The sequence below is a fragment of the Pinus tabuliformis genome, chromosome Q, assembly GCF_031772625.1.
Source record: "Pinus tabuliformis cultivar Carrire ecotype Pingquan chromosome Q, CPIR1, whole genome shotgun sequence".
In the NCBI taxonomy this organism is placed as follows: domain Eukaryota; kingdom Viridiplantae; phylum Streptophyta; class Pinopsida; order Pinales; family Pinaceae; genus Pinus; species Pinus tabuliformis.
This window is the reverse complement of record NC_142296.1, coordinates 531,874,382-531,889,760: the sequence shown is the minus strand read 5'-3', so window position 1 is coordinate 531,889,760 and position 15,379 is coordinate 531,874,382. Positions and strand designations below refer to the sequence as shown.

Sequence of the window (15,379 nt, the reverse complement as noted above, 5' to 3'; positions counted from 1 at the left end):
CAAGTGAAGTATTAAACAAGTCTTTAGTTACTCCAATATTGCAATGTGCCTCAATATAGGAGTAGCTTCAGGTGATTTGCTTTTCGTGGACCGGTTATTGACCTTTCTCTTCTTTTATTATTTCTGTTTGGTTATGCCCCAAGATCTTACTTGTGAAAGCATCATGTCCATTTTTTTTGCAGTGTATACAATGAAGATCAAGTCCTCCTCCTTGGTAATGTTCCCCCCTGCCTATGTTATTCTTCTCTCCACATCTCTCTCTGACGCCTCTTCCTCTAGAAGAATATGTGTCTGATTCTTCTATTTTTATGCAAGACACACAACTTCTTTAGAAGACTGAGCAATTCTTTCTTCTTCCCAAAATCTTTCTCTCTTTGGCAAACTTCTCCACAAGAGAGTAAAAAATAATCTCTTTAAGTTTTCCACTAGCTTGTAATGATTCAAGATCTAGTTAGAATATGTGATATAGTGCCTTGACAAAAGTTGTGAAAGGAACAACTATTTAAATTCTAGTAGCTTCTATATCATGCATGATAACTCTGACTTCAGAGGCTAGGGAAAGGGGACATCATCTTTCAATTATAGAATGAAGAGTTTGGTCATTAATTAGACTACTTCAAGCTTTGGGTGTGAGTCATATAAGTCTTTCAGCTTCTTTAAAGCGCTAGAGGCATTGGTAAATGATGCAATGTGACGACTCACCTCTTCATTTATTGATGCAACAATAAGGCATGGGCCTTGTTGTTCTTGTTTTCCCATATGGCGAGCTCTTTGTCAGAGGGCTTTTCAGGTGGATTCCCAGCTTCATTGAAAATGAGAGTATGCTTTATTTTCTGAACCATTCATGGTAGTTCTCTTTGCTAATAAGAACAAATCTAGCTATGGAGATGAATGAATGCATAATTAAATAAAATTAAAACAATTAAATACTGAAATATAATCTCTCTCTGTAAATGTGCACCAATATTTCAATCAACAACCAATGTGCAATAGTTCTTTGAGGCAGGTAGTACAAATTACTTCTCTCCTCCTATGCACAATATTAAATACAATTTCACAATCATGGAACCACAACCAACTGTCCTAACAACTAATCTGTTATTCATTGCTTAACACATATGCCATATCGACTCACTCAACGCAAAATTGAATGGACCCTTAATGCGGAGATTATAATATGGCATACAAATAATGCACCGAGAATAAGCCAATTCACTGGAGGAACAACACAGGCTATAATGCATACATTCAACATAGATGCAAAAAAAACTCATTGTTCAAATCACAATCTATTCAACGCATATGAATCATGTATACCAACAAAAATGAGCGAACATACAAACTGGTATGAGTGCATATGGACTAACGCATATGAACCAGCGTACGAACTGTATATATTTCACCACAAATATGAATCACATATATGAATCAACGTACATTAAAATGTGTGTGTGTGCCTGCCTTCGAAAAGGTACCGGTTTAACCATAGTTATCCCCGTTTGTTCACTTCCTGGCTTTTTTGTGCGGCTAATGGTACCGGTTTAACTCCCATGATACAACTCAAAACGTTTTGTATTCCTTTCGACCAACGTTATCCCTTTCAGAAATATGTTCACAGCGTTCGAACAGTAAATAAATTCACACTACCAACGCTAGTGCACCGTCATTTCTTTCACTAAGGCTCTCGGCTCATACCCACAAATTCTTACATTCATTTCTTCGCTCAATGGTTAAGAGATGGCAGGTGCTTTGGTTGCCAATGTTTCAATGTAGAAATGAATGTTTGTCCTTCAACGCATAACCATTGGGTCAATAACAACATAATTGGCAAACTAGCAGAGTTGCAACAATAGTAGGACTGAGGGAGTTACGGGGGGAGAGAGGAAATTTAGGACCCATGATTTGATACAATGTTAGCTTAGGTTTTGCTAGCTCCATGAATGTTGAAATTCTATCAAGAATAACTCTAATATATATAAATATGGGAGAGACTCTTAAGATTCACATTCCAAGATTTTTGATAGATAGAGGAACAACCACAGATTTAAGTATTGTAGTCGACATCTCGGAACCTCCAACGGGGTCCATCTTGAAGACTTTCATCTTCTTTTTTGTATTTACATATTTACAAATATTTTCTCAAACCTTAAGATAAGGTGTCAACATGAACAAAGAGATTCCATGTATCGGAAAGTTCAAATTATGATAAAGAACAACCCCTTGTGGTGATTGTGTCTGAGTTGGCAATTGTTCCTATTAACTCATCTACAGGGGTCTAGCGGAAGTTCCAAAGAAAGAAAGGAAATAAAGAGAAGCTAAGTGACTATTATAACACTTCTCTTCTATATTATTTTGGTTTTAGATCCGAGAGGTCGTTATCTACTTTCACAAGACTCCAATCTTGCTATATCGAATGCTTTCAAGCATTTGCAAAATGCAATTTTGTTCTTTTTTTAAGTTGCAATGAAACTACGGTTTTTTTCCAAGGCATATATATATATATATATATATATATATTGTGTAGAAAGGTGTTTTCTACAATTTAGAATAAGGAATATGTGTAATTCCTTTCACGCTCAATATGGAGTTAACACATAGAATTTGAAAAATATATTAACAATAAAAAATTATTTGAATGTTGGCCATAAATAAATATTTCCATGTCCACCTTAAGTAAAATCTAGATAAACTTTATACATAGAAAGTAATCTCTTCTTATGTATAAACTTTATATAGAGAGAGTAATTTTGGTTAGCATTTTCCCTCACCACTACCCAATTCACATTGCAAAAGCTCTAGGAAATCCCTATCATTGCTCCAACCTTAGACCTAAATAGATCATTTGTCATTGTTCGGTCCATGTAAAGCTTCAGGTCAATCTATCAATTAATTTGCAAGAAATAAAGATACAAGCCTAGACCCACCATCTCTTGTATAAGGGTACGAGGCTTTGCCAAAAGTGAACAACATAGATGTGCATATCATATATGAAGGAGCCTTTTTCTTCACTTCTTGGATCTTCAAGATCTATAGGAGAGGAATGTCCATGGAGGAGTCAATTCATCAAAAGGATAGAATACATTCCCAAGTTAGACTTTTCAACTTCAAATGCTTAATAGAAAGCCATTATGTTCCACAAACAAGCATTGATTGGAAAGTTCATAGGCATATGGCCCATCTCTCAAGTAGCTCAGGTGCATGCCTTAGAAATTTGGGTTTCTTCATATCAATTTTTTCACTATGGAAATGAGTTTTTCTTGTTCATATTTGATAGTAAAGAGGAGAGAGATCAGATATTAAGATATAGTCCATGCTTCATAGGTTCTAGAGGAAACTTTCTTTCACTCTAAACCATTAATTTTGACTCAAAGATGGAAATCTTGATTGGCTTTGTATGCACTAGTCTTCTACGTATCCCCATCAACTTCTATGATAATGCCACTCTTAAAATTGTAGGAGACAAGTTGGGTCACTTCATTGACGGCATAGATAAAATGGGGAATACATGTCAAGTCATGAAAATTACCATCTTTTAACATTCATTTACCATGTTTACACAACCTTTTCCTTGATTTTAGTCCATTTTCGCTTTCAGATAACCTTGTATTAAGTCCATTTTAATGCATTATGTGGGATGAGGTTCAAGGTACTTTCCAATGCATTTATTTTAGTATTTCGTGCAAATTTATGACTAAATAATATTAAATTAACATATTCTCACTTATGTTTCAAAACTACGTTAGTTTGTTGGTAATTATAGGAATAGGCTAGTGATTATAGAAATAGGCAAATCTTGTAATAATGCAATTTTGTACCACTTTCTCCAAATACATATAGCCAAATTCAAATTTCCTCTTCAACCATTGAATATTTCCTAAGGATTTGGGCTCATTAATCAATTATCCAAGATATGGAAAGAATCTTGGAGCTTTTGAAGAGATTAGTTGTAAGTTGTTATCACATGTCTTGAAGATATTGTTGACTTGCCAGTTTTTAGCAAATGGTTGTAACCACATGAGAAACATGTGGATCTGTATTTAATATTTGTTGTTTCAATTTCACAACATGTATAAAGAAGAGTGCTTTCTTTATTATAAAGAAGGACTCTTAGAGCATATGTCAAATTTAGAAGGGATTAGAATAAAACTTCTTGATCTTTCACATAGATTATCATCTTATATTTTTGTATGTAGCATGTTTTGGTTTAGTTTTATGATGTTATAGTATAATTTCTACCTTGATTCTTTAGTCTTGAAATTGTAATTAGGTTCATTCTTCATAATGTATATTTATCATGAATGTATTTATTATATTTTTGTCAAACATGTTCTTCATGCTAGAGTCAAAATAATTTATTTTGAGTAAAATAAAAATAAAAATAAAAAATGTCATGTCCCATTTAGACATTTAAAACAAAAAGAAATTGAAAAATATTTTTGAGTCTATAAGTCCAAAAGATTACCAAGTCGACGTAGCCCTCCAAGTGGCACATATTCGACCCTCCTAGACAGTGATCTATTGGAGACATATTTGACCTACTTGGAGCTCATTTATTCATCACATCTACAAGTATCTTCTGCACCCAAGCAAAGGAAGAAGAAGTTAAGTAAAAAGAGAGAGAATAAAAGTCAAATTAAACAAGAATATTCCCTCATTGACCGAATTATTGATGTACTGCAACTTGCATGTGTGAAGGATGAATTTCTGTGATTAAGTCGAGTTTCTTTTGGGGTAATTGCACGCTTAATTTTGGCTCTATTTACAAGACCAAATTTTTATGAATTTGACTAGATTGGAGCAGATTTTGATCATATGCCAAAGTTATGATCCCGGTAAATTGTTGTACCCAATTTACCCCAATGGTGCCCATAAACTTTTTGCGCTTCATCTCTTAGGGTTAGGTTTTTAGATGTTTATGGTTTTTCATTGTTTCTCAATGATAAATAGGCCTTCAAGCCTCATTGTAACACAATTCAAAAGACATGTAGTCACCACATCTCTTCTGAAAGTTAAGCTACCATCACCCGAGCTAGTTTATTTCCATTCTAGATTGAAATAATTTTTAGTGCTTTGTTATTAATGAATTAAAGTTTTGTTTTCATTGTATCTCTGTGTTTATGTTTATATTTGTATTTCATTTTGTTCCTTCATAAAGTTGGATCAATGGTATCAGAGCAGTATGCTCTTTCTCTATTTTTTTGTGCATGTCCTCAATGAGGTCGAGGTATAAGGAGTTGGGACTTGAACTAGTTGAGCCTTTGCAAGACCGTCCCCTTCGACACCAATGACCTCACATGGTGGAAGAAAAGAAACTCGAGGGAGAAAGAGATCATATCAAACTGCTGCTCAAAGAATCCCTTCAGTGACAAAGGAATGAGATGATGGACAACTTTGCCCACATCCTTCGATTGATGTCCACCAGCGACTTATCTTCATCCAACAGTCACTTCGGATGCACCACCCCCTTCAAGGTACAAGTGAACTCTAATATCCCTATATTTGAAGGTCAAATAGATGCAGATGTTGTAGATAAATGGTTGGATCTGTTGGAAGGTTATTTTTCAATCCATATTTTCTTCGATAGGAAGAAGATTCCTTTCACACCACTTAAGGCTACCCCCATGTCAAGTACTGGTGGGAAACTTATTGTGAGAAAAGGGCCAAGGAACCCTCTCTTTTTATAGTTGCCCCTTCTTGGAACTCTTTATGAGACGTTGTCAATGAATAATATTACCTCATGGGGAGCTATGAGGACAAGTATATATAGTGGAACACACTATGGTAGCAAAGGGACAAAGATGTGCATGAGTTCACAAATGGTTTTCATCCTCTATGCACAAATTTGGGTATCAAAAACTTTGAGTCACATCTGGTGCTCAAGTACCACAGTTATCTGCATAAATAAACTTGGGAAGAAATGGAGTTCCTAGACATCTCCTCACTTGGTGCAATATACCGATATGCTACCAAGATTGAACAAAAATTTAAACAAAAGAAGCGTGACTTTGGATCTGCGAATCATGTTGAAGGAAGTGTAACTAAATTCGGTCTTCATAAATGTAATTTGATATTTGTACTTATACAAGAAAAGAAATATTATTTTTGTTATATTTATCAATGAGTTTCTTGCTCATTGAAGTAGGTCTAGCACATGTCAAAGTGTTATAGGTAAGTCAAAGAGTCAAAAGAAAAAAACATTGAAGACCCTTAAGGGCATGTTACACCATGTATATATTTGTATAAGAGTAAAAAGAATACCTCCAAGCAAAGTCACAAGTCCTTCATGCAACGACATCACCAAAAGAAGTAATTTCGAAGAAGAAAAGTCAAGTCAGCCTATAGTCTCCTAGTCGGCTTCAAGTTAGCCTAAAGGAGGGACATACCTCTATATATAGAGGTTGTCCACTCCTACAATTACAAGCAAGCATACCTCTGAAATCAATGAGCAAGAGAAGTCGAGTAAAGGGTGAAGAAAGACAAGTATAAGGAGCCTCTAATGCAACGAAGAAGGAAGGGACATAACCAAAGTTTAAAGGATTGTCTTTAGGGTGAATTGTAGTCATACGTGTGAGGAAAGGAAGGTTGTCTGCGGTCACTATAACAACAACATCACAATTTCTCATGTCTCATTGTTTGGGCTAGAAACTTAGGCCTATAAGGCATCCTACTCAAGCAAAGAAGAGGCTCTCTCAAGTGAAGGAGAAAAGAGTCAAATACACAAGGAAACCTCTCACACGTGCGAGAAACTAGGGCTGCAATATTGTCACATCAAGTCTACAACCTCACATCAAGAAGGAGCTCGGTTAGTCAAGAGAAGGAAGGTATCCTCATTATGAAGACCTCACTAAGGATCAAAATAATATCTCTTCTAAGCTCACATACAAGGTCTACACTATTTTCCAAAGGAAGAAGAGGACGAAGTGTTAGAAGAAAAGAGGACGGAGTGCCAAGAAAAAAGTGTCGAAAGAAGGAAGGACTTCACTACAACAAAACCAGCGATTTGCGCCAGATTTTAGTGCATTTTTTTTTTTGTAATTGTGATGAGCAACCTGGCGCTAAATCTGGCTCTATTGTACAATTTTTAAAGCGTCCTTTTTGCACCTGATTTTGCATCCTTTTTCACGCTAGATTTTGCATCATTTTTTACACCAAACTATGCATCATTTTTTGCGTCAAATTTTGAACCAAGATTTGCATCTTATTTTATGACAGGTTTTGCTTCTAGTTTTGTGTCATTTTTTGCATCTATTTTTCATTCTTTTTGCTTCCTATTTTGTGTCATTCTTTGCTTCCATTTTTGCACCATCATTTGCATCAAGTTTACACTGTATTTTGAATCCAATTTAACGTCTTTTTATGCATCCATTTTGTGTCAGTTTTTGCATCTAGTCTTACGCCAGGTTTTGTATCTAGTCTTACACTAGTTTTTGCTTCTATTTTTGCACCAGCTTTGGTGCCTATCTTTGCACCATGTGTTGAATTTGATTTAGCACCAAATTTTGCATCCATTTTTGTGCCCATTTTTGCATCTTTTTTTGGACCATTTTTTACATCCACATTTACGTTTGATTTGTCTCCATTTTTCCCATCTCATTTTGCACCATATTTTGCGTCATTTGTTTCATCCAATTTTGCATCATTTTTAACACCATCTCTTGCATCTAATGTTACATCATTTTGAGCATCCAAATTTGCATTTATATTTGCATCTTATGTTTTGTGTCCACCTTTGCATCTTATTTTGTGTCTAATGGTACATTCAATTTAGAGCCATTTTTTACGTCTACTTTTGTATTTGTTTTTGCACCAAGTTTTGCATCCAATTTTAAGCTATTTTATGCCCCTTTTTGCACCATTTTTTTGTGTCTACTTGTGTCCAATGTTGCACCATTATTTACACCGACTTTTTCATCCAATTTTGCATTTTTTTGGTGTCTAGTTTTACATCGTTTTCACCATCCAAATTTGCATCTTTTTTTGCCTCATTTTGTGTCCACATTTGCATATAATTTTGTGTCTGAGTTCGAGCCTAAATTTGCATGTGATTAGGAATCATTTTTTACATCCAATATGGCATCCTTGGTTTCACCTTTTTTCAGCCCCATTTTGCATCTTGTTTTATGTCTTTTCTTACATCTTTTTTTTTTTCCTTTTTTGCACCCAAGTTTGCATCCCAAATTTACACCATTATTTGCATCATCATTTGGCATATTAATTTGTAACGTTTTTTGCTTCTTTTTAACGCTCAACTTTGCATCTTATTTTACATCTAGTTGTTGTCTTTTTTTGCATCTAATTTGGTGCCCATTTATGTGTCCTTGTTTTTGCCCAATTTGATATCCTTTTGTATGCCATGTTTTGTTCCCTTCTTTGTGTCAACTATTGCACAATTTTTCACTTCTAATTTAAAACACTTTGTATGTCAATTGTTTGCATTTTGTATTAATTCCTAGTTTAACACCCAATTTTACTTTCAATTTTGCATCCATGGTTACATCCGCATTTGACTTCTTATATAGAGTATATTTTTCTTTACATATATGACCCCCTTTATAGATTCATAGTGAAATATATGATAGTTTCTAAATATCATTAAAGCAGATATCACAATTCAAAATCATTTGTAAAGAAATTTAAGAGAAATTGACAACATCCATCCAAAAAAATAACAATGTGTCATTAACAATTTTCAAAACATGTATAAAATAGCAACATAATACTAATAAAATCAGTATTATTTTTAATCAAAACAAGTAAAATTCAAATATGATTAACAAATCAAAATATTTCATGAATATCGTTATTCTACGATAAATTAACAACATACATAAATCAAACTCATCGTATGATTACAAAATCAAAATGTCTCATTGATATAGGGTAAATTCACAACACCCATCTAAACATAACAATGTCATTCTACACAATAATTTCTTCATAAAAAACAATGCATGTGCATGCCTAGCTACCACCACCAAGATCATCCTCATGATCATCTTGACCATCCTCATTACTCTGATCCACATCATCACCAACACCGCAACTATCATCATCATCTCCTCCTTCACCACCATCATCCTCATCCTCATCCTCATCATCTCCTGATATATGTTGAACATAATTTGGATCATCGTCTTGGCAATCATTACCTATAGCATTCTGACAAAAAAAATCAATATTACATGTTAGTATTAATTACATAACACAACGCATGTTTTTGTTATACAATGTTAACCATAAAATGAGGTAAGATATAATATCTAATAGTACTAAAAAATAAAATGAAAATATGGTTTAAAAGTATATTGGAAATCCAACTAAGATTACATACCATAGAGTCCATCCAAACAACAAATTCAACCCATCTCTTTTGCTGCAGCACCTCCTTTTCCAAATGATTTGGAGGTCTTCCATATTTTAGTTCCTATCAATCAGTAAATAGGGAGAAATTAGATAACAATGACTTTCTTCTAGTACAAAATTTATTAAAAAAATATCACATGTTTAATATACTTACAAAGGTTGTTATCAGTGCTTTTAAACCTTTCTGGCCACTACGATGAGTGACTTTTGTCTTGGTTAACCTCGCCTTGGATGCCTTGTCCTTAAACATAAACCAATTCAATTTATTTTCACACAAATACATGTCTAAGATACTTATAAGTATTAATACATTCTAAATAATGTTTAATGAAAAATTCAATACCTGAATGCTCTCATTGCCGGCTTTTCTTTGTGCATCCAACTTCTCATATGATTTTACAAGTTCTTTCCATACTTTAAAAGGTATGTCAATAGGTCTTTGTTTCAGTCTTTGATCTTGAGGCATTTTTTTAATTTTTCTTGTTTGGTTAAAAATTTTGGTTAAAAAAAAACCGAACAAGTAATTCACATCAATGGCATGGGGACTCTATGGATATGTGTAAAAAAATGGCTATAAAGAAAACATCCAAAAAACTTATGAGCTCTCCCTTTGATGGTCACTTGGGGCATATGGCTGGAAAGGAACAACTCCATTTTCGAAAATCAAGGACAATCCTCTCTCAAAGTCCTTCCTAATATTTGCTCCAAATGTCTTAAAATGAAAAACAAAATTCAAACGTCATCCTTAAACATCTCCCTTAAATATAACGTTGGACCATAAATTCTTCACTTTTATTGTTATCGGCTCTGGAATGATTTTTCTATATGCAATTATATAATGAAATATGTGTGCACTAATGAAAAAACATTGAGTTTCATTTTTCATAATCACAAACAATGAAAAAAGAATCACACGTAACTAGCATCATTTTGGAAATTTTATATTTATTAAAAATCTTTAACATGTTTTCCTCCCATATCTCATAAAAAGGTGTGAAATTTTTTATATACTCTCCAATAAGCCTAAGGATCACATACCTTTTAGAACTTTGCATTACCATTATATGTTTCTCCTTGAAGATATATAATATGTTTCTTCTTTAACAAAAACGCTCTGATCGAAGGATGGTAATGTATTCATAGAAGTCACTGCAAAAAATCATTTGGGTATGAGGATTTTCAAGATTTCAATGGAAATCTGGATGTGGGATGCGATGTTACGATGTGGGTCGAAGAGATTGAGCTCTTTCTTTTTCTGGATTATGGGATTTGAATGCAGGAGTTGTTTCTATGGATGATAAAATTATGAGATTGAGGATTGTGGTCTTTGAATGCAGAAATTGCTTCTTTGGATGATAAACTTGTGCTTTTTTTATAAACAGTTGTGGGGATTCTCCTAAGTTTTTATTGATTTCTCTTTTGTGTATCATTCTTGTCATTGTCAACCCCATTATCATATCAATGTCTAGGATGAGAAAGACAGGGATGGGATCAGTGAGGGCTCAATGTCTTTGTTGTCATCAGAGTCCAGGTCGGTTGATGGCAGTGAAATGGAAGGGTAATCCCCAAGGTGGTTTGTTGACGATGATCAGACATGACACAAAATGAGGCGTGGGCTCGTTCTGAAGACCAAGTGAGTGGATTCCTTTGATGTGGAGGCCATGGACGTGCCCGGTGTTCATAAGGGCCATGATAAGGACCTTTCATTAGGACGGACGCTCGACTTGGCATTCCAAACACTTGGAGTGGTCTATGGAGATATGGGTACCAACTCCTTGTATGTTTTCACTAGTGTATTCATCCAAGCTCGTACCAAAGGAGAGGAAGATGTTTTGGGTGCATTAGCTTTAGTGATGTACACAATAGCCCTCATCCCTTTGGCTAAATAGGTGTTCATTATGCTCAAAGCCAATGACAATGGTGAAGGGGGGACATTTTCCTTGTACTCTTTGATTTGCACATATGCGAAGGTCAATCTGCTCCCCAACCAGCAACCATCAGATGAAAAAAATTCCAGTTTCAAGCTCAAGTTGCCACCCCGAAACTGGAAAGATGATTAAGAATCAAAGAAAGCCTTTAGAGAAGTACAAAATTGAAGACCCTACTGCTACTCTTGTTTCTCATGGGTACTTCCATGGTAATTGGGGATGGCATACTTACACCTGCAATATCAGTCATGTCTGTTGTTAGTGGCATGCAAGATGAAATATCTAGCTTTACGGAAGACACAGTGGTCATTGTCTCAATCATATTCCTGGTGATCTTGTTCAGCATAAAACAGTTTGGTACAAGCAAAGTAGGCATGACATTTTCTCTGGCACTCATGATATGGTTTTTCTCTATTGGTTCTATTTTACTTTACAATATTATTTAACATGACATGACAATTTTAAGGGCATTCAATCCTGTTTATATCTATTACTTGTTCAAGAGGAACACTATCAAAGCATGGATGTCCCTAGGAGGTTGCATGTTATGCATAATAGGAGCTGAAGCTATGTTTGCTGATTTGGGTCACTTCTCAGTAAGATCCATCCAGATAGCCTTCACATGTGTAGTATTCCCATGCCTACTATTGGCTTACATGGATCAAGTTGCATATCTTATGAAGCATCCCTCTGTGGTGGAGAACGTATTCTCTGCTTCAATTCCAGATGGTTTTATCTGGCCAGTCTTCGTGATAGCTAGTGTTGTTGCCATGATTGCAAGCCAGGCAATGATCTCAACAACAATTTCATCTATTAAAATGTCCATGGCCCTAGGATGCTTTCCCAGATTGAAAATAATTCACACATCCCGACGGTTCATGGGTCAGATCTACATTCTTGTCATCAACTGGGTTCTAATGATAATGTGTGTCTTGGTATGTGATTGTTTTAAGAGCACGGTCGAGATATCAAATGCATATGGCATTGCAAAGGTAGAGATGATTATGGTGACTACAAGCCTAGTGACTCTTGTCATGGTTCTTATATGGGCAAAAAATATATTCCTTGCGATTGGATTTCCTGTTCTATTTGGATCAACTGAGCTAATTTATTTTTCTGCAGTTTTGATGAAAGTGGGGGAAAATGGTTGGATAAATGGTTTTTGCCACCTGCTTCCTTCTTGTGATGTACATTTGGAACTATGGAAGTGTTCTGAATTATCAGGAGTTGTATATCTTGTTGGTCACGGAGATGTCAAGGCTAGAAAGGATTCATGGTTTCCTAAGAAACTGGTTATAATCTACTTCTATGCTTTCATGAGGGCAAACTGCAGGGCAGGCCCTGCAAGCCTCAATGTACCTCACACCAATCTCTTGCAAGTTAGCATGACATATACTGTCTAACTTGAAGGTTTCCATGAATCAAACATGCTGAATGTTTTTCAAGGACCAAGTCACAACATCAATATGGTGATGGATAACAAAGATTTCCTTGAAGGTGGCAGAGATGAAGTGAATTTTAATGTGAAGTTAATAATCATAAGTTTTGTTGTCGACCAAGATCTTCATTACTTAGTCCTTGATTTTGTTTGATAGAGAATAATAGCCATTCCTATGATTAATCACTGATATTTATGAACAAAGACACCATTCTTTTTTCAATGAAGATGATAGGTGGTATTTTATATGCATGGTTAAGCCTAAGATAAGCCATGTTTTCTACATAAGAAAGTTATATTAAGTTATATCCATGAAAATCTGTGTTGCATGGGTACCCGCACCCGGGGGTAGGGTTCTCGAACCCGTCCCGGGTTCCCGCACCCAAGTACCGGATTCGGGTACGGGTTCTTCCCAGACGAACCCAGAAGAACCGGGTTCTTCCATGAAGAACCGGGTTCTTCCATGAAGAACCGGGTTCTTCAAAAAAAAAAATGGGTTCTTTTCCTTTAACGGGTTCTTGGGTTCTTCGGTTCTTCGGTTCTTCGGGTTCTTCGGGTTCTTCGGTTCTTCGTGTGCTTGGGTTCTTGGGTTCTTCGGGTTCTTCGGGGGTTTTGGGTCTTCGGGTTCTTCGGGTTCTTTGGGTTCTTCATAAAAAAACTATATTAAAAATTTAATTTTCAAATAATTTTTTTTATTGAAATTTAAAAAATGATATGCCCAATGTTGCATGGCCCATTGATCTATGCAACAAAGGTTTTATGTTGACCTAACAGGGGAATGAACTCCAGTGGGCCCAATTCTGGGCTATACAATATTTTTTGTTTAATAACAGAAATGATAATTTGAATAAATTATTTAAATAAGCAACCTTACTATGGGCCAGTGACACAAAGAACAATAAACTTAGAAATCTATTTTGCTGAACAAAAGAAACAAGCTTGGAGAATATTGTTACTCTAAAGATTCAACTTCAACTTCATATGACACAAAAGATGGGGTGTTAACTTACGATATTTAGCCAAAGTAAATCTGATAGGAATGACTAACTTGGAAAGTAAACAACTGGGCTCCCAATGCCATTTAGCGGCCAGCCTTTCATGAAACAAACAACGCAACCTTGCAGGTAGTACATTCCCACAGTGCAAGTTGTTTATGAATAGCAAAAGGAAGCACTGCAAAACTGGTTTATGTAGACCTTCTGTGTTCAGTCCTCCTGTCTATCTGTTTTATACAATTTGACAGCAGTATTAACTGATACTCACATGGGGACCAACATGAGAAGCCATAAAAATTCAAAATGATTAAGCACTGAGAGAATTCTTTCTGCTCATACAGACCTGTAAAATGTCATCAAGATTAGAAAGGGAATGACATATATCAGGAAGATCATAGATCACAAATTTCACCCTAATCTACACTGTTTGTTGTTTCTGAAGTGAGGTTGTTTTGCTTTCCAGTGAGAAGATATACTTGAATTCTGAAAGGATATGTTATAATGCTGATACTACTTGTGACTGCACAGAGAGGCCCTGAGTCACTGAACAGCCACCATTCTTCTGTGGAAAACTGGCTTCTGTATGAAGGGGTGTTACCTGCAACAATGCCTATGGACAATCCTGCAGAAAAATGGGCTCTGCTTGAAAGGTGTGTGATCCCTTCAACATGCCGATAGCTGATGGTTATAATTTTGAAACATAACCCAGAGGAGAAAGAAAGGAAACTTCTTCCTAATCGCGCACAGGGCAGCCCTTTCATATTGATTAAGCCAGATGCAACTACAGTTCCATGGGAACAAGACCAAAAGCCATCATCAAAACACAGTGTTCCATGACACTAGGAAATAGACCTTGAGTCAATCTGGTAAATGCATTATCTGTAACAGTAAGAATAGATGAACCGTATTCCTCACATCTAGAATTTTGCACCCCTTGGTATCCTTAGTGAGTCTTTTCCTTCTTTCCAGAATAGAATTTTGAGTGTAGGTGCTTTTGTGATTGTTTCATTGCCTTCTTGTATATTATTGGTCTCTCACGTGCATTCATGGACAGGCATAGCCCACTAGATATCTGAGAGTCTGAAACAGGCTTGACAATTCTCAAAGTTTTGTAAACTTTTCTTGTCATTTTAGTATCTAGAGTCTTGTCTGCTATGGTTTGGAACTTCTTGAAAAAAATGTTGGCATTGGGGGTACACATGCTAGTTTTACATTTTTACCCAATATGGTGGTGTGTAGGGTATCACAAGATAATGTTTTGTTGGAAACACATCAGGATGGTTTTCCTGCTATTGATGTGAATGACTACTTCTGTTAAGCATATTTTGCTCTATGCCATGTTGTAGGAGGATGCTCTGTACTATTCACTCATCAAAGCTTGCTGCAAATCAAAGAAAGTTCAAGCCGCTGCCCAGATACTGAACAAAATGCTTAGGGAACGTGTTGTTCCAAGTCATGCAAGTTTTATCTATGGCATGCATCATCTTGGGAAGGTAGGAAAAAAAATTGAGGCATAAAAAGTTCTTGAAGAAGTGATAGATTGTAAATCCTCTGTACATGTTAAAGTATACACAGAAGTAATGTCTGCTCTATTTCAGACCAGTGAAGTGGAAAAATCATTACAATTAGAAGGCAAAATAATTAGAAGAGGTTGT

General features: G+C 35.6%; 1 protein-coding gene and 1 pseudogene across 1 annotated transcript; one reads left to right on the top strand and one right to left on the bottom strand.

Moving 5' to 3' along the window:
- Window positions 1-8,806: 8,806 nt before the first annotated feature.
- On the bottom strand, window positions 8,807-10,396 carry LOC149220549 (uncharacterized). Its single transcript, XM_089382825.1, has 3 exons — window positions 9,518-10,396; window positions 9,332-9,424; window positions 8,807-9,159 (listed from the first exon to the last, which is right to left on the bottom strand). The coding sequence occupies exons 1-3, from the start codon at window positions 9,644-9,646 to the stop codon at window positions 8,962-8,964; spliced, it is 420 nt and encodes a 139-aa protein (XP_089238951.1). The 5' UTR covers window positions 9,647-10,396; the 3' UTR covers window positions 8,807-8,961.
- A 571-nt stretch (window positions 10,397-10,967) lies between these two features.
- Window positions 10,968-12,700, top strand: LOC149220548 (putative potassium transporter 12 pseudogene; annotated as a pseudogene).
- The last annotated feature ends 2,679 nt before the right edge of the window (window positions 12,701-15,379 follow it).